Source organism: Paramormyrops kingsleyae, chromosome 23 (genome assembly GCF_048594095.1).
Source record: "Paramormyrops kingsleyae isolate MSU_618 chromosome 23, PKINGS_0.4, whole genome shotgun sequence".
NCBI lineage: Eukaryota > Metazoa > Chordata > Actinopteri > Osteoglossiformes > Mormyridae > Paramormyrops > Paramormyrops kingsleyae.
The window spans coordinates 10,615,582-10,642,798 of NC_132819.1; the positions used below are offsets into that span (position 1 = coordinate 10,615,582).

The following is a 27,217-nucleotide window of genomic DNA, read 5'->3' on the forward strand; positions in this document are numbered from 1 at the left end:
GAAACTGAACATTGTATTGGAACATTTGGAGAAACAATAATTTGAGTGGTGTGATAGGGGCTCTTCCAATATGAAAAGGTTCTATTATCCTATAATGGGCCCGACCAGATGGGCAAACTAACCACTGCCGTTAAAGTATCAAAGCTGCTGGCAGTAGTGAATGGACCTGCATCGCAGACAAGCCATCCTGCAGCTATGCGTCTACGCCCAGTCCAGGCCTTAGACTTGCATTACATGGCTGGCTTCCTCTCCAGCCAGCCAAAAAAGGAGCTTCATGGAGTGAAACAGTCCAAACAGGTTACTGGAGGGGAAACCTGCACAAACACAGACCATTCAGAACCAGCACTGAGGAACTTCTTGCTCCCTCTTCCTGCAGGGCTACCACCGTCCCAACCACTTCATCGCTACGCAGGGTGAGGTCCAACTGTGCATCTGTTTGTGTGTGTGTGTGTATATATATGTAGTTAATATGTGGAGTCATGATTGGTGGGTGTGGCTGTTGCTTGTTGATTGGACCACTTTTCTGATGGGAGTGGCTGTTGATTGTTGGTTGGATGACCTTTCTGGTGGGGGTGGCTGTTGATTGTTGGTTGGATGACTTTTCTGGTAGGTTTTGATTGTTGGTTGGATGACTTTTCTGGTAGGTTTTGATTATTGGTTGGATGACTTTTCTGGTGGGTGTGGCTGTTGATTGTTGATTGGACCACTTTTCTGATGGGAGTGGCTGTTGATTGTTGGTTGGATGACTTTTCTGGTGGGAGTGGCTGTTGATTGTTGGTTGGATGATTTTTCTGGTGGGTGTGGCTGTTGATTGTTGGTTGGATGATTTTTCTGGTGGGTGTGGCTGTTGATTGTTGGTTGGATGACTTTTCTGGTGGGAGTGGCTGCTGATTGTTGGTTGGATGATTTTTCTGGTGGGTGTGGCTGTTGATTGTTGGTTGGATGATTTTTCTGGTGGGTGTGGCTGTTGATTGTTGGTTGTTGGTTTGATGACTTTTCTGGTGGGTGTGGCTGTTGATTGTTGGTTGTTGGTTGGATGACTTTTCTGGTGGGTGTGGCTGTTGATTGTTGGTTGGATGACTTTTTTGGTGGGTGTGGCTGTTGATTGATGGTTGGATGACTGTTTTCTGGCGGGTGTGGCTGTTGATTGTTGGTTGGATGACTTTTCTGGTGGGTGTGGCTGTTGATTGTTGGTTGGATGACTTTTCTGGTGGGTGTGGCTGTTGATTGATGGTTGGATGACTGTTTTCTGGCGGGTGTGGCTGTTGATTGTTGGTTGGATGACTGTTTTCTGGTGGGTGTGCCCAGAGAGTCCTTTCTCTTTGCCCTACTCCTGCTCAGGCCCCAAACAGGACACAGTCTATGATTTCTGGAGGACAGTGTGGGAGGAAAATAGCTACAGCATTGTCATGCTGACCAAGCTGGTGGAGCTGGGCAGGGTGAGCTTGGCCTCAACTGGCACCCTATATTCTAATCTCAGGTTCTTTTACAGTTAGAAAAACTGAGAACCCTTTGTAATGTTTTGTGATGAAACTTTTAGTTACAGAAATTATGCTGCATTTAAAACTTCTTGTAGCATTAATAAAGACCATATGGGTGATCATTAAGCATGAAAACTGAAAGTTTGGTAGGTTCTTCTTTGAAGTATGTTAGCCCATGGTGACAATTAGCTGGTTTGCTGCCTGCCACAAATCCTGAGTACCATACTGTCATTGGCCAGGTGAAGTGCCACAAGTATTGGCCAGACGACAGCACTGTGTACTGCGACATCAAGATCACGCTGCTGAAGATGGAGACACTTGCAGAGTACACCGTTCGCACCTTCTGCTTGGAGCGGGTTAGCTGCTATCTCTTCCAGCTTGTTCTTCGACCTCCCCACTAGGCTAACAGAATTGTCCTGGCATTTACAGAGGGTTCCCACTCACTGCTAAGCTAATAACATTGTGCTGGCTTTCACAGAGGGCTCTAGCTCACTGCTAGGCTAATGACATTGTGCTGGCTTTCACAGAGGGCTCTTGCTCACTGCTAGGCTAATGACATTGTGCTGGCTTTCACAGAGGGCTCTAGCTCACTGCTAGGCTAACGGCATTGTGCTGGCTTTCACAGACGGCTCACGGTCACTGCTAGGCCAATGGAATTGTGTTGGCTTTCACAGTGGGCTCTCACTTACTACTAGGCTAACCGCATTGTGCTGGCTTTCACAGAGGGCTCTCACATACTACTAGGCTAAGGGCATTGTGTTGGGATTGACAAAAGGCTCCAGCTCACTGCTAAGCTAACAGCACTGTGCTGATGTTCACAGAGGGGCTTCTCAGCCAAGCAGGAGGTGCGGCAGTTCCATTTCACGTCGTGGCCAGAGCATGGCGTGCCGATCCATGCCACAGGGCTGCTGGCTTTCCTGCGCCGCGTGAAGGCCGACACCCCCTCAGACAGTGGGCCGCTGGTGGTGCACTGCAGGTAAAAGTGCAGCGTATCCTGCTGGGGTGGGTAGAGGAGTCTCAGTTGTGACCGTTACCTTTCCCTCGACCTCAGTGCCGGGGCCGGCCGGACAGGCTGCTACATAGTGCTGGACGTCATGCTGGACATGGCTGAGTGTGAGGGCGTGGTGGACATCTACAACTGCGTCAGAACCCTCTGCTCCCACCGCATCAACATGATCCAGTCAGAGGTGAGGGCCATGGCCAGAGATAAGGCCAACACCAAAATGTTTCTTCTCATGTTCATATATAGAGCTACAATTGCACAGAAGATTTACATTTAACATATTTGGCAGGTGTTTGTGTCCAAAGCGATATTTAAGTAAGGCATATAGCACATTGCAAGCATACCTGCCCTCGAGGAGTCTACTAGGTATGAGTACAGCTAGGCTGAGCTTCCAATGAATGCCCAGGTACCAGAGTAAGCAGGATTACAGCAAGAGCTACAGAACAACTTCTAACAATACAAGAGCCTACTAAGACTATTCAGTGACCAGAAGTGCAACATAATACCATTTAGGGAATAGAAAGAGATATCAGACCAGTAGAGAAATTCATAGAACAGATGGGTCTTGAGGTGTTTCTTGAAGGTGGAGAGGGAATGCGATGACTGAATGTGGTATGACAGCTCATCCACTACCAGAGAATGACACAAGAAAAGCGTCTGGAATGACACTTCTCAAGTGCTGGAGGGAGCTCCAAGCACCGAAGGGGGATTCTGAGGAGCCTTTTGTTGGAGATGGGTGCTTGTCAGTTGATGGATTTGTGAGATTTGAACTTGATGTGAGCGCCAAATAGGGAGCCATGAAGAGAGACCATAAGGGGTGTGACATGAGGACGCTTAGGCTAAATGAACATCAGTCATGCTGCTGCATTTGGAGTCATCTGTAGTGTTCTTTTAGTACATATACTATATTGACTAAAGGATTGGGACACCAGGCCATTACACTTACAGGAACTTTTATGACATCACATTCTAAATCCATAGGCATCAATATGGAGTTGGTGTCCCCTTTGCAGCTATAACAGCTGCCCCTTTTCTGGGAAGGCTGTCCACAAGATTTTGGACTGTGCTGGTGGGAATTTTTGTCCATTCATCCAGAAGAGCATTTTTGAGGTCAGGCACTGATGTTGGATGTGAAGGTCTGGCTCGCAATCTCCATTCTAGTTCATCCCAAAGGTGTTAGATGGGGTTGAGGTCAGGGCTCTGTGTGAGCCAGGTAAGTTCTTCCACACTAAACTCACCCAACCATGTCTTTATGGACCTTGCTTTTTGCACTGGGGCACAGTCATGCTGGAACAGAAAAGGGCCTCTTCCCCAAACTGTTCCCACAAAGTCGGAAGCATAGAATTGTCCAAAATGTCTAGGTATGCTGAAGCATTAAGAGTTTCCTTCCCTAGAACTAAGAGGCCTAACCCAGCCCCTGAAAAACAACCCCATACCATTATCCCTCCTCCACCAAACTTTACAGTTGGCACAATGCAGTCAGGCAGGTAACGTTCTCCTGGCATCTGCCAAACCCAGACTCATCCATCAGACTGCCAGACAGAGAAGCGTGATTTGTCACTCCACAGAACATGTTTCCACTGCTCCAGAGTCCAGTGGTGGCGTGTTTTATACTGCATCCGATGCTTGGCATCACTCTTGGTGATGTGAGGCTTGCATACAGCTGCTCAGCCATGGAAGCCCATTCCATGAAGCTCCCAGCACACAGTTTTTGTGCTGGAGTTAATGCCAGAGGAACTGTGCAGTTGCACACTGTGCGCCTTAGTACTTGGTGACCCTGTTCTGTGACTTCAAGTAGTCTGTTACGTCGTTGCTGAATTTCTGTTGTTCCTAAACACTTCCTGCTTTGCAATAGTGTTACTTACAGCTGACTGTGAAATATCTAGCAGGGAAGAAATTTCAAGAACTGACTTATTGCAAAGGTAGCATCCTATGACAGTACCATGCTTGAATTCACTCTCTTTCACAAATATTTGTAACACTGACTGCATGGCTAGGTGCTTGATTTTATACACTCTTATCAATGGGTCTGAATGAAACACCTGAATTCACTAATTAAGAGATGTGTCTCAATACTTTTGTCCATATGGCGTTTATGACATATATGAAGTATCAGCTCTGTTTTGTGTGGCTTTAATTTTCAGTGCCACATTAATGCCATTTTCCTCTGTCCATCCATCCATCATCCCTTAATCTATCCATCCATCTTCTATCCTGTTATCCTGGTTAGGGTTGCTGAAATGCCATTTTCAATATTTACCTTTTATTGACCATTCATCATAAATTATTGTAACAATAAGATTTATCGCTCAGTTATGCAATTTTCACATAATTTCACTCTCATTGTTTCCTGGAATGTCTCTTACTTATCCCTTTATTTCTCTTTCCTTTCTCCCTCTTACACCTTTCTTTACTTTTGTCCGTTCTCTTGCTCTCTTTGTTCATGTCTGGCCTCTTCCATTCCCTCAACAGGAACAGTACGTGTTCATCCATGAGGCCATCCTGGAGGCGTGTCTTTGTGGGGAGACGGCCATCCCATTGGCTGAGTTTGCTGCCAGCTACACAGAGATGCTGAGGGTGGATCCCCAAAGTAACTCCTCCCACCTACGAGAAGAGTTCCAGGTGAGTGAAATTCACCATCACCCTACACTCTCACACCCATACAAACTTGTGTTTGCACTATCGCTGTAACAGTCCATGTATTTGTAGTGTACCGTTTTGTTACATGATGTTTCTTTTGTATCGCACAGTGAAATAAACGAATTAGAGGTGGCACCGATCCGATACCCAGTATAGGTATGAGGTTGATACCATGAGAAAATGCTGGATCGGGTATCGGGGTGGGGGGGTGCCATTTTCAATCAGAAATAGGCTGAAAAATAGCAAAAATGCTTGTAGCCTTAGCATGACATACTGTCAACATAAGTGAGGGTCACATGATGGATAAGTGTTCAGTGACATGTGCTTCAGAGCTGTCATTTTGTGCCCCCCCCCCCATGGTTTGGGGATTAATTGCAAAGTTTAACCATAACTGTGAAATAGTTTTACTGCTGCTGTTACTGTTAAAATGAGAATTCTGTAAATCTGAATGCAGCAGAAGTACACAGAGGACATGCATTCTGGCCTTGAAATTCATTTCTCACAACAGGAGAAAATTCCCCCCTTGTGTGCATGTCTGTTTCTTGCTTTGCGTTGTTTTGTGTAATAAAACCTTGTTTGTCTGAGAGCCACTATAGATTGTCCTTCATTTCGTCATGCTCTGCTGTAATAGTAGCGGCATATCTTTTGTTTGAACATCCTGACCATTACATTTCCCTATTCTTTGCAGTGACACTACATCACTTACTGCAGATAGTTTTCCAGTACCCCATTGCATTGATTATATTGTGCCATCTCCAGAATGAATACCTTTCTTGACACCAACATAACCTAAATTCTCAAGTAGACATTCAACAGGGAAAACGTTTGCCACAAAAAAAAAAAAACAATTTAAAAACAAATCCCATTTTTCCTGTGAAATTGCACCAAACCGTGAAATTTGTGTCCCGGTACATGTCTAGTTTGCACACACACACAGTAGCAGAAGACAGTAATAGTACAGATGCTGACCCTGTCACAGTCCCCCTTCCAACTCAGGCTCACACTGCGCCAGTGCATCATAGTGTATTTTGTTTGCATGTCGTTTGTTCACCTGATCCCTTGCTGTAAACACAACAGCATGAGTGTGATGTATGCCGATAATATATCGAATTACTTGATCCAGTAAGTTTGTCATTTCATACTTGCTGAGGCCCAGCAAGACTGTCATGCCCTGATTATGCAGCATGGAACAAGCAGTTTAACAATAGCCAAGCAGAACCTGACTGCACATTAATATTCAGAGTATTCAACTCATATCGTCAAAACAACTTTGGCATGCGCACACCAGTCATCAAAGTAAATAACGACTGTGTTTGCTCTCAGTTCGGTCTCCTTTTGAAAGGGCAGGTGGTGCTCTCATGCAGAATGTTTGAGCATTGGCCAGGCTGTGCTTTTCTTCATTACGTCCCTTCATGGTTGATGGCTGACATTAAACGCTTTCTAAAGTTTCAGCCATCTGGCAATGTTGTTGCACTGGATCCACAAGTTGTCTAGAAACAATAACTGAATTTTCAGTCTGACGACAAAATTTCCTCAGATTAAACGTCTGTGCTGCCTCTCTCTGTCTCTGAGATTTGTTTCCTTCCTCTCATTCGATTCTCACTCGTTCCCCTCGAGGCCGTCTTCCTCTCTGGCTCTTGTATTGGAATATTTCTCAGATGTCATCTTCCTTTTTTTATTCTGAATTACATCACTTCACTTCTTCATCTCTCGTTTTCTTGATACCATCTGTTCCTCACCATCCACATTTTCTGCTCTTATATGCCTCCTGTTTCTTTTCATTCTCCATCACTTATACATTTTTCGTCTTTCTCTCTTCATTTTCGTTTTTCTCTCCACCATTCCTTCTCTCCCTTTGTGTCTCTCTGCCTCTGTAATTTCTCCTCTGGCTGTTTTACAGACGCTGAACTCTGTCACACCCCACTTGGACGTGGAAGAGTGCAGCATGGCACTGCTTCCCAGGAACCGGCAGAAGAACCGCAGCATGGATGTTCTGCCCCCGGACCGCTCGCTGGCCCTGCTCACGGCGTCCGAGGGCGATGCGGCTGGCAGCAGCTATGTCAATGCGGCTCTAGCCAGCAGCTTCCACCGACCCGCCGCCTTCATCGTCACGCCGCATCCGCTGGCCAACACTACTGCAGACTTCTGGAGGCTCGTCTTTGACTACGGCTGCAGCGCTGTGGTCATGTTGAACCAGCTGAACCAGTCCAACTCTGCCTGGGTGTGTTTTAGGGCTACACCTAAACATTATTTTTGTATCAATTAATCTAACGCTTATTTTTTCAAGTAGTTGACTTAGCTAACCACTAAACTGTTAAATAACCTAATTTTAAAATTTGATTTTACCATTAAAAATCTAACTAATATCATAAACTAAACATTAAATAATTACAAAGACTGTCAACATTTTATTATCTAATAATGTGAAAATAACAGTCTTTCCAAAGAAATTAAAATAATCAGTTCCAGTTTAGAAATAAAGGGCTGAGAGCAAAAGTAGTGCAATTTTACAAAAGTAATGCAATTCAAGAAACATTAGAGCAGAGGTGAAGATTTCAGGTCCAGAGAGTACAAATCCAGACCAAGATTTTGTTTCAACTTACCAGCTGAGTACTGTGTGTCTCTGACTCTTTACACTCACCTGGTTGGTTGAAACAAGATCTTGATCTGGATTTGTACTCTCTCTTCCTGAAATCTCCACCTCTGCACTAGAGATATAACGAAAACTTGTGCCGCTTCAGTTGGATATCAGTACAAACAGTCAGATTAGATTTCAAGTGACACTGTAGATATAACAAACTAGTGCAATTTTAATAACACATAGATACTATCTGTTTAGCAGCCCAACATTAGTGCAAACATCAGTTTAAGTAACAATTCAACACAACTTAGAATATATCAGCTGATATTCATTAGTGTTCATCCTGGTCAATATTTAAACTTTGTCAATATTCAGAGTTAACAGCACAAGACATAACTCCTGAAATCATGGAGATGACTGTATTGGAGGATCAGCCATTTTCCATAGTACAGGAGATTTGGGGGAGAGAGCGCAGGGTAACCAGCATGCAGCACCCCTGGAGCTGGGGGCTAAGGGCCTCGCTCAGGGGCCCAAGTGAAGTATCAGTCTGCCGGTCCCAGGATTTTAACCCATGACCCTCAGATCACGGGCCCCAAGAGAGCCACCCTAACCCACTCAGGATTATTTTGCTACATCGTTCCAGCACTAGTGAGTTTTAACATCATAGAGGCTTATCGGTGACCAAGGGGAAAGATACAATGCAAAAGAGAAATATGAACCATAATTTGCTGTAGCTCCTTATCTAGAGCTGGAGCATATCCTAAAAAGCATGTGGGCAATGTACCCTGGACGGGAGGGCAATCACACTCACTAAGGGCAATGGGTATAGGGTCGCCCGCCCGACTTTAGTAAGATAAATGTCACACAAGGTCTGGTTGATTCAGATGAACTTTCATTAGCAGACAGCTACCTGTGTCCCCCGCTGTGGCCAGGAAGCAGGACTGACCATCTAGTACATACACTTTTATTGGCTTTCAGCCCTGCCTGCAGTACTGGCCAGAACCCGGACTACAGCACTATGGGCCCATGCAAGTGGAGTTCCTGTCCAGGTCAACTGACGACGATGTTGTCACGCGTCTCTTCCGTGTGACGAATCTGACTCGGGTAGGCCGGCTGGGGGTTTGGTTGAATTGTTCTGTGTTACTGTTGTAGGTGTTACTCTTAGGAATGGTGGATCAAACCAGTGCATAGCCCTCTGCTAACCATTTGGCCAGAAGCAGACACTGCTCTGTCTCCTCGCGCTACTGGAGCATTCTCTCTCTTGCTTGCATGTGTTACTTATACTGTTATTACTGAGCGGCTTTTCTTTGCTCTTCCCTTCCAAGCTTTGAAATGTTTTTCTTCTCAGTGTGACATAATTAGCATAAGTTATAAGTTAGCGCTCTAACACTTCATGCTTCTGCAGTGTAGTAAAGCCCAAGCTCTGTGGATATCGATGGTGATGTATGTTCACTTTGTCTCTGTCTTTGTGCTTGCGTATGCAGTTGCCTTTGTGTAAATCTAAGTGGGCTTAGATTTCTTAGTGTAGCGTGAGTCTTGTGTACTTCATTTGCAGGGGCATGTTTTATCTCCTTCTCAAACCATCACTTCAACAGGGTGGCTGTAGTGTTTACATCTCTTGGCTAGAGGGATCCTTGTAGCTTTTTGAAAGGAAAATTTTCTAATGATCTAGAAAATAATTCAGAAAGAATAAGCACACAGCACTTTTGTTCCACTTTGTCTTCATCTGTTCCTGTACCTGTTTCATTCTGTGTTCACCATTCTCTCTAGCTTCGCCTGTTCCGGTACCTCTTTCACTCTGTGTTCACCAGTCTCTGTCTTTGCCTGTTCCTGTACCTCTTTCTCTCTGTGTTCACTAGTCTCTGTGTCTTTGCCTGTTCCTGTACCTCTTTCTCTCTGTGTTCACCAGTCTCTGTCTTTGCCTGTTCCTGTACCTGTTTCCCTCTGTATTCACCAGTCTCTGTCTTTGCCTGTTCCAGTACCTGTTTCACTCTGTGTTCACCAGTCTCTGTCTTTGCCTGTTCCTGTACCTGTTTCACTCTGTGTTCACCAGTCTCCGTCTTTGCCTGTTCCTGTACCTGTTTCACTCTCTGTTCACCAGCCTCTCTTCCTTTACCAGTCCTTGTGTGTATCTGCTTCATTCTATGCTGACCAGTCTCATAGTCTTTACCTGTTTCATCTGGCAGCTTCAGGAGGGCCAGTTGCTGGTTCGTCAGTTCCAGTTCCTGCGCTGGTCGGCCTACCGGGAAGTGCCTGATTCCAGAAAGGCCTTCCTTGGCCTGCTGGGCTTGGTGCTGAAGTGGCAGGGAGAGGCTGGGGAAGGCCGTACTGTTGTGCACTGCCTGTGAGTTGAAGGCTGGTTTCAGAGATTACTTTCAGAGATGGTTTCAGAAATAAATATATTTCAGAATAATCTGTATATTACCTATGGCTTTATTTTCATATAACATGCAATTTTTAGTGCTGGGCAGTATAACCAAAAATTTGTATCACAATATTTTTAAAAATTCTGCTGGTTTCATAGTATATCATGATATTTTTTCCCAAAGTTCACCCTTTCCCCTGCATGATTTTAATAATTATTACTGTTATAAATGGATAATTACAGATTTTGCTTTACAGGTGCATTTAATTGCATACCTAATTATATTACATATAATCCAAAGTTTCAGGCAAAAACTGAAGCAGTAGCTATAAATTCTACAATACCGAAGTTATACAGCTCTGAGAGACCACTTCCTATTTTTTAAGAACCTGCAGTGTTAAATCCTGGTTTAATCCTGGCTCAGCTGACAAAAGGCTTCACTTATCCAATAGTGTCTCATGAATCAGAAGATGACATCAAGTGACCTTTAAAATGAATGGAGAACCTTAAGTGGTGTGATGTGCACTGCTAGGACAATTCCTAGAAGCAGGATTGAAGACCCATAAAGCAAGGAAGAAGCCCTTCATTAATGAGAAACAGGGAAGAAAAATTAATATTTTACACAGGCGCATACCCATAAATTGAGAAATGAGTGAAACAAAAATTTTTGCTGTGGTCTCTTAATTTTTTCCCAGAGCTGTGTATGGAGAATTGTTGTGTTATAAAGTTATAACTGTTAGTAAGAAGGTTATGCACAGTTAGCAGGGGTCCCCTCTCAATAAACTGCTAACAGCAAACAATATTATTTAATTTGCTGTTTATTGAGGTGTTACAGCTGTTGTTTTAGTTATGCTGTGGTATGCAGAATGTGAAAAAAAATCATACCATATGGGATATTAAAGGCGGTATAGCAGATGAACTGATATACCAGCCAGCACTAACAGAGAACATAGAATATTTTAAGCAGGAAATGTACTGAAGCTTGTATTCCTATGCGTGATTGGCTGTATGTGTGTCCTTCGATGTGTGCGGACCTGTGTGCCTGTGATTGTATGTACCTGTGTCCTTTTATGTGTCCAGATCCGTGTGCCTGTGTTTGAATGTGCATGTGTCCTTCTACAGTATGTGTGCGGAACCTTGTGCCTGTGTTTGGATATACCTATGTCCTTCTATGTGTGTGAACCCGTGTACCTGTGTTTGAATGTGCGTGTGTCGTTTTATGTGTCCAGATCCGTGTGCCTGTGTTTGGATGTACCTGTGTCCTCCTATGTATGCGGACCCACGTGCCTGTGTTTGGATGTGCGTGTGTCCTTTTATGTGTCTGGGTCCGTGTGCTTGTGTTTGGATTTACCTGTGTCCTCCTATGTGTGCGGACCCGTGCACCTGTGTTTCCCAGGAATGGCGGAGGCCGCAGTGGTACTTTCTGTACCTGTGTCATGCTGCTGGAGATGATGCGCTCTCACGGCATGGTAGACGTCTTCTACGCTGTCAAAACACTGCGGAACTCCAAGCCTAACATGGTGGAGAGCCTGGTAGGTGCTGATGCGAAGAGCTGAAGGCTCTGCCTGTGCTTCCTGCAGAGGTGCACTGACTGCTCTTTGCCTGACCCTTCTGCTGTGCCCCCTGCTTAACAGGAGCAGTACCGGTTCTGTTACGACCTGGCACTGGAGTACTTGGCCTGCCTGGAGGCCAGGTAACAGCCGGTCCACAGACCCCCCCAGCTGCTGCCGGTCTAGACTTGTCCTCCTTCCGGGTTTCTGTTAAGGATGCAGTAACTGTCCCGTAACAGCAAGTTGGATGCAGGAGAAGCTGCAGCTGTATGGCCAAAAGTGGTGCTGATCTCACAACACTCAGTGTGCCCCTTTTGGATTTCAGCTTTTTGAACATTAACTTGTGTGTTGATTTTGCCTGGGGCTTCATGTGTGGCATGTTCTTGTCGAGGCCAAAGGCATGACCTGCATAACCTGCAGAGTTTCCATTGGGATCAAGAGCAGCTGACTGTCCAAAGGATCACAACCTGCAGAGTGTCCACAGGATGAAGACCTGCAGACTGTCCACAGCGAAAAAGACCTGCAGACTGTCCACAGCGAAAAAGACCTGCACAGTGTCCACAGGGAACAAAACCTGCACAGTGTCCACAGGTCACAAGACCTGCAGACTGTCCACAGGTCACAAGACCTGTAGACTGTCCACAGGGACCAAGACCTGCAGACTGTCCACAGGGAACAAGACCTGTAGTGTGTCCACAGGGATCAAGACCAGCTGCAGAGCTGTCTAGAGGAATTAAAACCCGTCCCTGTGAGCCAGTGATTTGATCTGGTCTCGAGGATTACTAACAAGAATTTCCAGTTCTCACAATGGTCCAGAGGATTCTGTTGTAGGAAAAAGCTTTGAGAAGAGCACACATTGATGAGGAACTGAGCAGATATAAGAACAGCAGAGAATGCCTGCAGAAAGGTGACATTTTCTGATATCACTGCCAGTACTGCTTGGGAACTGACTGGAGCTGCCTGATCAGGTCCACTCAAGCTGAAGAGCTCAAATTGAGTGCTTGGATTTACCTTGACTGTTGCCATGGAGATTAGCTCTTGGAAATCTCTTGGCAGATGAGATTGGTAGGGTCTCTGATGGGAATGCAGGTCACAAATCGGGTAACCCTTTGTGTCTACACAAGAGATGCTTTGGTTGTGGTCTGTGCACATAGGTGTTTTGCAGATGTTTCTAGGTATTGTGATTCAAGTTTCCAGTCAATTACGTGTGTGTGTGTGTCTCTGTCTGTGAAACAGGTGACCTTCAGAACACGTGTCTGCCATTTGCTGAAATACACAAATGAGCCATTCTACCCAGCAGGGACTCCTTCTGCACAGCAGCCCGACACTCTGCAGGAACAAGATTAAAAAGTTATCATACATACTACTTTATTATTATTATTATTATTATTATTGATAGTGATCATTTCTCATTACACTGTCTATATTTTTCGCAGTTGTTGACAGAAATGTAATAAATGGCACTGATAAATGAGCATTTCAGTGGTTTTGGCATATATATTTTGAAATTTCACAGTTCTGTTGTATTTCCTTGTCTTTCTTGCTGTGTTCAGTCTTGTTTCACCCACACCTTCCCCAGAAGCATCTCAAACCCAGTGGTACACAAATATTTTTTCAATATCTGTGTCCACATGTGCCTTCTGTGCTTACCTGTAAATTGCCGTATTCTGAAACCATCTGGGATTGAGGTACAGATGATTTGGGAGCATGGGAGGGAGACGTCTTCTGGAGCGACCCTTGAGACAGCTGTCCTCCAAGGGCCATAACACTGACAAGCACCTTCCAGCAGCACAGCTAGGGGGCTCAGGACTGTTAGTCTGTGTTGCATTTCAGTACAGTGGAATTAGCACTGAGAGAATTTGTTTGGTTTATGAGTCTGAATCCTCTCTTTGTCGTATGGCTTAGCAGTGGAGTATGGAGGTCCCACCTACTGCGAAACACAGTGGCTTGACTTTCTGCTTTCTTGGGGGGGGGGCAATGTTATTTGGATTCAGAGTGTTTTGTGTGATTATACTTACTCTCAGCGATACTTTTTGACCCAATAAATAACTGCTGTTGAGCTTCTTGTGCTGTTGGTTGAAGTCCTTCAAGGGAAATGTTTTTAAACCCATGAACAAAGCTCTTAACCTTATACATCCAGAGAGGATGGTAAAATGGATTATTTGTATATTAACATTTTCCAGTGCAAAATGCGAGCCACTGCATGTAGAAGGCTATTGTCCTCTCATTTTGAAAAGGCCAAATGCTGACTGTAATCACGCATAATGTAAATTTCTCTGGTTAAGAGCCTCTCCTTGGGTAAAAGAGTATTATTATGTTTAAATTGCTGAGGAAATCTACACAGTTTGTCATCAGGACGATTATCAGTGTTCTCCACTGAAGAGTTATGATGTGAGAAATGCATTAATCTATTTTATACGTCACGCTCCTGCTCTGACAGTGACGGGCAGGCAGGCGTGCTCCTGGGCCTCCGGAAACTTCCCTGCATGCCAACTGCCTGCCCCAGTGTTACTCCAAGTCACATGCGTGTGGCACTCGAGCAGCGCTCCAAACTGGTGCCCCTGAGGATGGCGATGTGCCCCAGTCATGGCAGAGACGTGGCAGGGCATGGGGCAGAGGTACACCTGACAGTGACACTTACATCCCTCCTTCTTTGGCAGTTTCCTGGTTCTATTTTATGACATCATCTTCTACCTCCCTCAGTGTGCAACAAATGACTTCAGAAAGGCCAACGATCCCACGAGCATGGAACCTCACCCAATATGTGTGCTGCAAATTAGAGACTAATTCTTATGAGAACCTTTGTGTGGCTCCTCTCAGAAAAAGCATTTATATGATAATGAAAACGATGCAGGTGCTTCGCTCACAGGAAATTCTGTTATATGCAAGACAAGAAGTGCTGACTACTCAGTATCGTGTTTGGAAATGGAGCAGGATGCTCGCAAACCACCTGCGGGACTCTGCCTGCAAAAGAGCTTATTTTGTTGGTCTCTAACACAGTCAGAAATACTTGCTTTTATAATTGGTGTAAAATATTTGTTGAATCACCTGAATATGAAAATAAAGCATATTGATCACAAAAAGCAACTTATTTGGAAGCTTATAACTCCATATCCAGGGGATGATTGGCAAGGCAAATGGAGCAGATTTAGAGTGTGTGTGTGGGTGCATGTGTCTGTATGGGTCATGTAAATATTACTTTGTGGGGATCAATTGTCACCACACTGTGATTAAAAACCTGTAATTCTTACATTGTGGGGACCATTCTTTCAGTCCATGCTCAATTTTTATAAAAATCAATGAAAAAACTAAAACTGCCAAAAGTCTCACATTTTGTTTGGTTACTTATGGTTACTCTAGTCTGTAGGGTGTCTGGGATCAGCCTTAGCAATAGGGTGAGGAGCTCAGACATTCAGGAGGGGCTCAAAGTACAGCTGCTGCTTCTCTGCATTGAAAGGAGCCAGTTGAGGTGGTTTGGGCATCTATCTAGGATTCATTATGGACGACTCCCTGGGGTGGTGTTTTGGGCATCTCCGAGGAGACCTCGGGGCAGACCCAGGACACGCTGACCTGGGAACGCCTTGGTACCTCCCCCCCCCCAGGAGGAGGTGGCTGATGAGAGGTAGGTCTGGGCATCGCTGCTTAGAATGCTGCCTCTGCAACCCGACCCCAGATAAGCGGCAGAAAATGGAATGGAAAGGAATGGAATGGGAACCTATGGTTAACGTTAGGGCTGGGTAGGGTTCAGGTCGTCATGTGGGGATTAGAGATTTCTCCATAGAAATGAATGGGGAGTCCCCACAAATGTATAATTACAAACCTGTGTGTGTGTGAGAGAGAGAGATTTGTACCTCCACAGCCTGCTCATCTGACCCTATGATCCTAAGTGATTTGTGCAGAAGACAGCAGCTTCGTCTCTCATAGGTGGCTTCTATGGGGAAATGAGGTAGAAATTGATCAAGGCATTTGATTAAGCAACATGCTCCTAATTGATGTGCTGAATCCTGGGCCTCCACGGACAAACACAGCCCTGAAGGATTCAGGGAGGGACTCCCATGTGATGCCTGAGATTCCAGGTAATCTGACATACAGTTCATATATACTGCTTTAGCACAAAGCTCTTTGCTGTATGCTGATGTAATCCAGCTCTGTCCCAGGCAGCTCAGAATAGCAGCGGCATGCAGATGGGGCACGCAGAAGAAGCACACTGATGGGACATGCAAACGGGGAGTGCAGACGAGGCACACAGATGGGGCGTGCAACCAGGACACGCAGATGGGGCACGCAGACGAAGCACACTGATGGGACATGCAAACGGGGAGTGCAGACGAGGCACACAGATGGGGCGTGCAACCAGGACACGCAGATGGGGCACGCAGACGAAGCACACTGATGGGACATGCAAACGGGGAGTGCAGACGAGGCACACAGATGGGGCGTGCAACCGGGACACGCAGATGGGGCACGCAGACGAAGCACACTGATGGGACATGCAAACGGGGAGTGCAGACGAGGCACACAGATGGGGCGTGCAACCGGGACACGCAGATGGGGCACGCAGACGAAGCACACTGATGGGACATGCAAACGGGGAGTGCAGACGAGGCACACAGATGGGGCGTGCAACCGGGACACGCAGATGGGCCGGTTGCACACTGATGGGACATGCAAACGGGGAGCGCAGACGAGGCATACAGATGGGTGCATGCAAACGGATCACGCAGACGGGTGCGCAAACGGATGGAATATAGTCTGCCAGATGGAATCTCATTAAAATTCTGGTTCTGCAGGCCTGCTGAGTGCCGGCAGTAAGAGGGCTCATTCTGCTGTTGCTGTCACACTGTATTAGCGGAGTAATTCATAAGTTCTCTCTCCTCTTTATCCTTCTGTTGTGCCCCCCATCTCGGGCCACATGGGGAGAGGTCACCCTTTCTCTGTTGTGTGTTGATGCCGATGCTGTTAAGGGACAAGTCCCTTGTGTCCCCCTGTCACTCTCCCCACAGGGCCCCCCTAGGCGGTCTCACAGGTGAGGCACCGATGTGCACCTGCTTTTCTGCATAACCTTGGACAACAGACCAGGAGGCCCAGAAAACACAGAAAGTCGCTCTCCCTTTCTCTCTCCCCCCTCCCCCACTTTCTCTCACTCTCTTCGTCCCATTCCCTCTCACTCCCTCCTTCCCACCCGCTCTCTCGCTGTCTCCCTTCTCTCTCCATCTCCTTCCCTCTTTCTCTCGCTCTTCCTCCTTCTTCCCCTCACCCTCTCTCCCTGTCACATAGTGATGTTGGAAGTGAACAGCATTTGGCTTCTAATGCAGGGTCACATGCTGAGTTGTACTGTTTTTCCTCTAAAGGTCTGTTACTGTCAAGCGGTCTCCCATGCACAGCTGTGTTGATCTTTGCTGTGAGGGAGCTGTCTGCCCTCCTGCTTGATTCACAGAATGACTGCATTACCTATGAAATCTCTGCAAGTATACCTGCTGTAATGCTCAAGGAAATGGACCTGTGGGGGGGCTGCCCGTGTTACCCAGAGCAAATTAATCAAAATGTATGAACTGAAAGCATTAGTCATGCTGTGTGAATAGGTGACATTGTCACTTTGGATAAATGCTACTGCTAAGAGGTTAAGTGATGCAACATGATGCAGGATGCTGTTGCTCAGCTTTGCTCCCCCAGGAAATGCCTGACTGTCACAGCCTACAGGGCAGCAGAGTCACACCTGGTGCCACGTCTCAGATGCCTGGGCCTGGTCATTCGGGAGGATGGAGCTACATTGCTGCCTGATATTCAGCATCAGGGGTTTCCAGCTGACTTCCATGGATCCCAAACCGCTGGCTGAGGGGAGCATATCTGGGGAGGATCCAGTGCTCCTACTGTGGCTAAACCTTTAACTGAAGTGGTTTAATTAGAAGATAATTAAAGTGATGCTTCAGAACATGTACCAAAACTCCACACCCCTCTTCCCAGGGAGCTTTTAGGTTCACCATGAATGTTTCCTTTCATAGACATTTGCGGGGCTTCACTGTAGGAGTCCGGGCGGCTCTTCAAGTGCAGCACTCAGGAGTCCGGGCGACTCGTCCAGTGTAGCACTCAGGAATCCGGGCGGCTCATCCAGTGTAGTGCTCAGGACTCCGGGTGGCTGTTCAAGTGCAGCGCTCAGGAGTCCAGGCGGCTCATCCAGTGTAGTGCTCAGGAGTCTGGGTGGCTGTTCGAGTGCAGCGCTCAGGAGTCCGGGCGGCTCATCCATTGTAGTGCTCAGGAGTCCGGGCGGCTCATCCATTGTAGTGCTCAGGAGTCCGGGCGGCTCATCCATTGTAGTGCTCAGGAGTCCGGGCGGCTCATCCATTGTAGTGCTCAGGAGTCTGGGTGGCTGTTCAAGTGCAGCGCTCAGGAGTCCGGGCAGCTCATCCAGTGCAGCGCTCATGAGTCCAGGGCAGCTCATCCAGTGCAGCGCTCATGAGTCCAGGGCTCCTCGTTCAGTGCAGCGCTCATGAGTCCAGGGCTCCTCGTCCAGTGTAGCGCTCATGAGACCGGGTTGCTCATTGAGTGCAGTGCTCAGGAGTCCGGGCTCCTCGTCCAGTGTAGCGCTCATGAGTCCAGGGCTCCTCGTCCAGTGTAGCGCTCATGAGACCGGGTTGCTCGTTGAGTGCAGTGCTCAGGTGCCATATGAAGTGCATTTTTCCTTGGATGCTGCCAGTGTCTCAGTGTGAAAACTTAGCACCGCCACAGGCTACAGCCACCTTTTATTACAGTTATTTCCCACTCTACAGCTTTGTGTCTACAAGCCACTTTTTATATTACACGGCAAAACTGTACAGCCTAAAGCAGGGGTCGGCAATCTGCGGCTCGCGAACCACGTGCGGCTCTTTGAGCACGAGGCTGCGGCTCTTCTCAGAACGATAGACGCATTCACATTTTCATGTCTTTACGTATTATGATAAATTATTTATATTTACAGAAGTATTATTAATGGGTTAATATTATTTCTCATTTAGATATTTCTTTAGCTATATGTGAATGAGGTGGTCCGTCACGTGCTTCTGTGATGTCTTAACTGCATAATTTACATCATCTTCAGTCTCTACGATGAGATTACATCTCCGTTCAAATGGTATGCTTTCTGGAGTTTTCTTCAGTGTCCGAGATTGGATGTAGGCTTCAAAGTTTATTGGGATTTCTAATTCTTTCATATACTTCTTGTAGTAAATCGTCACCACGCCTTCCCAGGTCTTCGCAAAATTGTTATATTTTCTCTGATTTACATATTATACCAGCTGAGTTCGGAGTGGTGAGGACATTTTGCACTGCTCAGTCAGCACAGGTACAAGTAGTGAAGTGGAGAGTGAAGGGCAGACAAATGCAGAGCCAAACGAACTTTACTCAGAAAGAAGGGGTGAGGGTGAAGGCTGTCGCTACAGAACTGAACAATATTGTGATATTAGTCACCTTTGTGCTGTTACGCGTCAAGTGATTTAAAACTGAGAGCTCCCCTCCTCAGGAGTCATCCTCAGCGCTGTGCCGTAACCAGGCCAACGCCTCGCTGTAGATTGTAGCAGCACTACAGGGGCCAGGCTCAGGAGTCATCCTCAGCGCTGTGCCGTCGCCAGGCCAACGCCTCGCTGTAGATTGTAGCAGCACTACAGGGGTCAGGCTCAGGAGTCATCCTCAGCGTTGTGCCGTCGCCAGGCCAAGGCCTCACTGTAGATGCTAAACAATTACTAGTATTACTCAAATATTATTAAGTATACAGTGGTACCTCAGAACTCAATTTTATTCCGTTGAGAACTCGAATGGATTGAATCCTAAAAAGTTCGAGATCTGATCAAATTTTCCCCATAAGAAATAATGGAAAACCAATTAATTGGTTCCCGGCCCCAAAAAATTACACCTAAATATGTTTTTTTTTTTTTTGCATTTAAACACAAAATGAACCGGATAAAACAAGAAGAGAATATACTGTACTAAACACATCTAAGCACATTTATCAAAACAGTAATTTGTAAAGTAAGAAAATAAATGTATCCAAACAATGTGTAAAGTTAAAAAAAACAATGTGTCCTGCCCCAATCCTCCGCTCCTTCTGCGTGCCACGCCCCCTCGTTAACTCCGTGTGGAATCCTTGTGTGATCAGCTGTTTCTGGTTGTTGTCATGAGTCCTCTGTATTTAGTCTCCGTTTCAGTTTGTTTCACCAGTCTGGTCATTGTATTGTCCGTCTGCGTTTTGCCTGCCTTACTTGTAATTAAACCCTGTATTCCCTGATACCCTGACGTCTGCGTCTTTGTCTCCGTTCTGTTCCCGCTCGGCAGGACAATATTATTATAATTAAATGTATTAATGGTTTATTATTAATATTAAATTAATTCATAAAAAATATTTATTTTAAAATGTATTTTATTATATAATAATAATTACTGTTACTGTCTATCATTGTCTAAATGTATTTTTACTGTCTAAATATATGTATTCAGCTAGTGTAAACATGCACGATGCTATCACAGCGAATGCGAGGCTGAGACTGAAGCGTTACCCTTTGTTTCTGCTGAGAAACGTGGCGCGTGACTCATTTCCCCGCGCGTACAAGTTATCCTAGGTTGGCGTTCACGGTTTGACTTCTGAGATTCAGATCGAGTTCGAACTGGTTGGTTCGACTTTTAAGAAATTCGAGTTCTAATGAGTTCGAGAACTGAGGTACCACTGTATTTGAAGATGGAAGTAATTTTAAAGCAGGCAGTGTCATTTCTCTTTATGCTTGGTGAAATTAATTGGTGTAAATAGTGCAAAACTAAATTAGTCATTGTACAAACTAAGCTAGGCAAGATGAAAGCTGCAGGCAATTAAATAAATGCCAGCCGCAAGAAAAGTATGGAGACAGAGAGGGGGCTCATGGGAAAGCCAGGGACATGCTACATGGTAATATTAGCATTGTGTTGTGTATCAGCAACAGGGTCACTACATGTTAAAGTTAGCATCTTGCTCTGGAAAGTATCATGCTAAAGTTAGCGCTGTGCTGTGTATCTGCCACAGGGACGCTACATGTTAGCATCATACTTTGGAAAGTATCATGCTAATGTTAGCATTGAGCTGTGTACAGGGTTTCCAGCTTTGGTCAGCTGGCTGAGATTTTCAAGACAAGTCTTCACACATGCACACGCATTTATATGTATGTAACAGTTTTATTACCTTGTAAATAGTAAAGTATCCCAATGTTTCTGATGTAATTTTTGGTTTATAATGTAGTAATATAGATTTGCTGTAAGATTTCTTGCATGAGCATGAGAGTCCGAAAGCGTGAGTGTCACACCAGATGTGACATCTGGCAACCCTAGCTATGTATCAGCCACAGGGTTGCTACATGTTAAAGTTAGCATCAGACTGTGGAAAGTATCATGCTAATGTTAGCATTGTGCTGTGTGTCAGCCACAGGGTTGTTACATATTAAAGTTAGCACTACACTGTGGAAACTATCATGCTAATGTTAGCATTGTGCTGTGTCAGCCACAGGGACGCTACATGTTAAAGTTAGAATTGCACTCTGGAAAGTATATTTAGGCTTGTCCGTGGAGGCCCAGGATTCAGCAGATTAATTAGGAGCATGTTGCTTAATCAAATGCCTCGATCAATTTCTACCTCCTTATTTCCCCACAGATGCCACCAATGAGAGAGGAAGCTGCCATCTTCTGCACAAATCACTCAGAATCAGAGGGTCAGATGAACAGGTCATGGAGGTGCAAATAGGATTCTTACACACCATGTTAATTAGACAGCAGATGAAAATACAAATCAGGTTCATTCTTCTAAAAGCTATCTCGGAAGAGTACCTTTCAGTACATCAACCTCCACCTGGAAGGCCAGGACTGGATGCAGAATTCTCTTGTTAATGAAGCTGCATTCCGCTGAGGCATAAGGGCCCTGATTACACTTTATGTCCGGATGGAGAGGCCAGCACACTGAGCACGGTAATTAACTGCATATTACCCCTGCAGGTGGCTTTACATAGCAGTGTGTTTGTCTCGAGAATGAGAGTCTTCTTTACAAAGAAGTTCACTTCGAGTTATCAGACTGGGTCTATTTTTTAAGCAGCTGTCTGGAAAACTCTGTCATCATCCATCTTTTTTTTTTCTTCCAGAACATTTGCAATGAAAGAGCCAGGAATCCATTTGAGAATACAGCTCTCTTTCTAATTGATATATATAACAGTTCTGTGAAAGATATCTTCACTAGCAACTGCACAGTTGTGTTTTGTGTCAAGGTTTGCTCCAGCTGAAACATTGCATTCCTCTCTTGAATTTATCATAATGTCAAAGTAGCACACGGTAGTGAGAAGCAGGCAAGAGCTGATAAGCCTCCAAGAAGATGGAAATGTGAAGTATTCATGGAAAAACAGCAAAGTCAGAACTTTAAGTCATTAATTTACAAAGGTGCTTTGTTCCGCAAAAGTAGCAAATAATTATATCAGCTTAGCATAAAAAATAATTTCAGCTTTTCTGGCAGCAAATTGCAATATATTAATATATGTGCACATATGCCAGTCACGCTTAGTGATTGTCATAGTAACAATTGTGAAGAGAGACACCTAGAGTATCAGTAACAGTCCTGTTTAACATTTCCTGTCTTTTTTGTGTCTTCATCTATTTATTGTCTGAAGTCAACACAGTTAGTACAAAAGTTCTAATTGTAAAGCAGAGTTTTTATGATCCTTCTATTAATTTCTGATAAATTAATTTTAAGGTTAGAAATTAAAACAGTGAGTTAGTGTGGTAGGTTAGTAATGTCATTGTCTTGGCTTTTAAAGGTTCAAGTTTCTCTTGCCTGCAAACTTGGTGCTTGTTATTTTCTTTTACAGTGGGGGCGTTTCTGTCACAGTCCTTTATCATGTCTATGTACAGATGATTCTGAGGCATATGCCAGTGCAACCAAGCCACACACACACACACACACACACCAAAAGCTTCATACAATGAGACAGCAATTCAGAAAATCTTTGGAAACACTTTCTATGAATGCCATGGCTAATAGTATCTATGAACATATAACACATTATAATGTATGCATAAAGCATTATAGACACAGCTATAAATATTTATTAAAAGATATAATACATGTTTATTATGCATAATGAATTCTTTATGAAGTTCTCATCTGTACTGCACTATAAATACCTTCATAATGTAGTACAAAGCATCCTTAAACATGGTTATAACTATTTATAAAACAGCATAGCCATGATAGCCATGTTTATTATGCATTATGAATGCTCTGTGAAGTTCTCATCTATTATACACTATAAATACCTTCATAATGCAATAAATTGGTTTATACCAATATCTATACTGGCATCTATATTATGATGACATCGTTAAGTAAGGTGTTACCCTTATGTCTAATACCGACCATTATAGTACATTATGAAAGTATCAAATAAAAGTGTTTCCAAATGTTCTTATGTAAACTGAATTTCTCCAATAAGAAAGTCAACTATATTGATGGGAAAAATGTATAAGTTTTTGCTAAAATTAAATGTTTTTCTATGGTGTGACATTGGATGGCCACAAGATTTTTAAAAATTATTTTTGAACTATCTTGTCTGTGTAAAATCAGGCAAATGCAAGGAAATATGTACAAACCGGGATGTAAAGGATATCACAGCGCTAAACGGGACTATGTAAAGGATATCACAGCGCTAAACGGGCCTATATAAAGGATATCACAGCGCTAAACGGGCCTATATAAAGGATATCACAGCGCTAAACGGGCCTATATAAAGGATATCACAGCGCTAAACGGGACTATATAAAGGATATCACAGTGCAAAACGGGATTTTTCTAAAGGATATCATAGCGTTAAAGGCGACTATATAAACAATATCACAGCACTAAACGGAACTATATAAAGGAGATCACAGCGCTAAATGGGACTATATAAAGCATATCACAGCAATGAGAGGGACTATATAAAGGATATCACAGTGCTAAATTGGACTATATAAAGCATATCACAGCAATGAGAGCGACTATATAAAGGATATCACAGCGCTAAATTGGACTATATAAAGCAAATCACAGCAATGAGAGGGACTATATAAAAGGAGATCACAGCGCTAAATTGGACTATATAAAGCATATCACAGCAATGAGAGGGACTATATAAAGGATATCACAGTGCTAAATTGGACTATATAAAGCATATCACAGCAATGAGAGGGACTATATAAAGGATATCACAGTGCTAAATTGGACTATATAAAGCATATCACAGCAATGAGAGCGACTATATAAAGGATATCACAGCGCTAAATTGGACTATATAAAGCATATCACAGCAATGAGAGGGACTATATAGAGGATATCACAGCGCTAAACGGGACTATATAAAGCATATCACAGCAATGAGAGGGACTATATAAAGGATATCACAGTGCTAAATTGGACTATATAAAGCATATCACAGCAATGAGAGGGACTATATAAAGGACATCACAGCGCTAAATTGGACTATATAAAGCATATCACAGCAATGAGAGCGACTATATAAAGGACATCACAGCGCTAAATTGGACTATATAAAGCATATCACAGCAATGAGAGGGACTATATAAAGGAGATCACAGCGCTAAATTGGACTATATAAAGCATATCACAGCAATGAGAGGGACTATATAAAGGATATCATAGTGCTAAACGGTACTATATAAAGGACATCACAGCACTAAGCAGGACTAAATCTTGTAGTATCGCACACAACTAATGTATACAGCAAACAGCGCACGCCCTGATGTTAAACAAAGTGGACAACGGCGCACAATCTGACGTTTCGAGCCAAAAACTCTGTTTTCCCTGTCTACATGTGGACGCTGAAGACGGAGTTTCTTAACATCTTCACCCTGGATGGAGTTTTGCAAAAGCTCCGTTTTCAGTGACCTGAGATGCCATTTACGCGTGGACAAAAGCCCAAGACGTATAGAAAAAGGTACGTTTTTAAAAATACCCGTGTACGTGTGGACAAGGCATAAGAAGGGTATATAGTCACCGTGTAATTAAAGTGAAAATATTAAATAATCTTGCTGTACAAAGATCTATAATGTCAGTGCTTTGAAAATATAGAGCTCTGTACTAGTACTTTTTATGTACTTCTCCTTTCATTAGTATGGTTGTTTACCCACCTTGCTTAATGGTAGAATTAATTACATAGATAAATAAAGGGCTGCACGATTATGACATCAAGTAATCACATCAAGTAATATTACGATATTTATAAAACCAAAAAGAAGATGAAGTTACCCGAAATAAACTATTGCCAAATATATATCCTAACAACAAAGTGTGTCTAGTAAGTTGGTGTTGTCACGAGTTGTGTCAACAGACGCAAAGTAGTGCCGATAAGTGTGATGATTATTACGCACGTGCACATCGCGAAGATAATGCTGAAACGATGTATCATTCAGCGATTATGCACACACACAGTATTTAAAAAAATGGGAGAAGCAAATAGGCCAAAAACACAGGCAAATTAACAGCTAAAAATAACGAATAGCTTCATAATCATTGACAGCTTCCGTTGCATTATGAAAAAAAGATTTTAAAAAAACGGTGCTTAGATGCGAGCCCATGGCTGTGTAAGTGAGATACCTAACATACTGTACACGGATGGGTGTTATATACTGTACATACCTGTCTATCCCACTGAGCCATTAAAAGACTATATAAAAAATGATGGATCAGAAGTTTATGTGTGTGTAACAAGTAAGCTCACTAGAGCACCTTGCCAAAGTTCGCTGCCACCACTTTTTTTATTTAAAGAGGCTGGGGAGGTCCAGCCAAATAAGGACGCCAAAATATGAGAAGATCTTTATTAAATATTCTCCGGATTACAACCCCTTCCCGAGGGCTAACACACATCTCACCAGGAATGATACAACCGCAATTTCCCCCCTCCACTCAGAATCTAAGTGTGCAGCACAGCAAGCTTAGAATCACAACACTCGTGCAAACCCTTACACACGGCAAACAAACCATTCCCGATGCACCTTCTAACCCCGCCCTCCTGCTCACGACCGTAATCCGGGGGTAAAATTCATACACACGTACATGCTCTCATTCATTCCAGATATACAATATTAAAAGCGGTTACTCCCCTGGGAAGAAGCACACCCGGCCCCCCCGCATTCTCCAGGGAAGGGGAAGTTGGGGTTCCTTGATCAACAGGGGTCGTCTCAACCCGCTGTACCTTGCTGCCAGCCTTTTAAATCACGATTCCTATCCTTAAAAACATTACCCCCCGTAACTAACTAGCTTCATCCGCGGCCGGTCTACCACCGGCGACGGACACACCACAGTTTGCTGACAGCTCTCCAGCACCCCAAAGTTTCTCTACAAAACACGGAACAAAAAAAAACACCCCCCCCACCCGAAATAGACGTCCTCTTTATAACTCCCCCTCCCCCCACCCCCAATCCTAATCACCGGTGTTCCCCATTAACATCGCAAGGAGCGACCACGCCCAGAGCCGTTCGATCACTACAAGTGCTTATAGTGGGATTAAAATAAAATAAATAAAAACATAATTATAAATAGGGCTGATGTCACTAATACATAATAGTTCTTATATTTTTTCCTTCTGCAAGAAGCATCATACAAGTATATTATTATGACACTATTGCTATTTTTGAATACTATTTTTGCTATAGTAACCGGTAATAATGTAATATCGGCACAACTGTCGTATTTAGAAATAATATTACTAAGTTTGTGAGTTTTTGCAGGCGACCTGCTGTAAACTTTAGACCAATATTACAAAGTTTGTTGCACATGACTCGCCGTGAGTCAGACCAATCATCGCTGGAACCATTGTAGTTCGAACTGCGAACTACTGTGGTATGACGGTTTTGGGAAACAGTCGTACTTCGGATGTTGGTTAGTTTGAACTACCATAGTACGATGCATCGTTAATGCTAATGTCCATCGTTGTTTGGGAAACGCACTCCAGGACTATATAAAGTATATCACAATGCTAAACAGTACTATATAAAGGATATCACGGTGCCAAGCAGGGCTGTATAAAGGATATCACAGTGCTAAATGAGTCTGTAGAAAGGATATCACAGCAGTAAATGGGACTGCGTAAAGGATGAATTTCTGCAATAAGAATTATTTTATAAGATTTAATCATTTTCAACTGTCTTGTCTGTGTAAATCAGGCAAATGCAAGGAAATATGTACAAACCGGGATATAAAGGATATCATAGCACTAAGCAGAACTGTATATAAAGGATATCACAGAGCTAAATTGGATTATGTAAACGATATCACAGTGCAGAGCAGGACTGTTTAAAGGATATCAATGTGCTAAATGGGAATGTATAAAGGATATTACAGCGCTGAACGGCACTATGTAAAGGATATCACGGTGTAAAACAAGACTACATAAAGGATATCACAGTGCCAAACAGGACTGTATAAAGGATATCACAGTGCTAAGTGGGACTATGTAAGGATATCACATTCCTTGCGTCCCTCATTCCTGTCTTACTGTTCCATCATTGAAGGTGATGTACTGTAGTGCATTGCACTTACTGGGTTGTGGGGCTTCAGACTGTCTAAAA

The 27,217-nt window shown here is 44.0% G+C and overlaps 1 protein-coding gene across 9 annotated transcripts in view; it reads left to right on the forward strand.

Annotated features, from left to right (window-relative positions):
- LOC111839739 (receptor-type tyrosine-protein phosphatase U-like) overlaps positions 1-14,707 on the forward strand; it is a 79,862-nt gene extending 65,155 nt beyond the window's left edge. For 5 of the 9 annotated variants that reach the window (XM_072705504.1, XM_072705506.1, XM_072705507.1 and 2 more), the window contains 11 exons: positions 377-413; positions 1,342-1,439; positions 1,721-1,837; positions 2,303-2,457; positions 2,533-2,668; positions 4,957-5,106; positions 7,025-7,345; positions 8,684-8,809; positions 9,892-10,049; positions 11,467-11,602; positions 11,705-14,707. In XM_072705504.1, the coding sequence (XP_072561605.1) occupies positions 377-413; positions 1,342-1,439; positions 1,721-1,837; positions 2,303-2,457; positions 2,533-2,668; positions 4,957-5,106; positions 7,025-7,345; positions 8,684-8,809; positions 9,892-10,049; positions 11,467-11,602; positions 11,705-11,767 (1,497 nt within the window). In that variant the 3' untranslated portion in view covers positions 11,768-14,707. Of the gene's footprint in view, positions 1-376; positions 414-1,341; positions 1,440-1,720; positions 1,838-2,302; positions 2,458-2,532; positions 2,669-4,956; positions 5,107-7,024; positions 7,346-8,683; positions 8,810-9,891; positions 10,050-10,522; positions 11,603-11,704 lie in introns of those variants that run through there. The other 4 variants (XR_011984914.1, XR_011984915.1, XM_072705505.1 and 1 more) reach the window with 4 other exon arrangements.
- Positions 14,708-27,217: the final 12,510 nt, after the last annotated feature.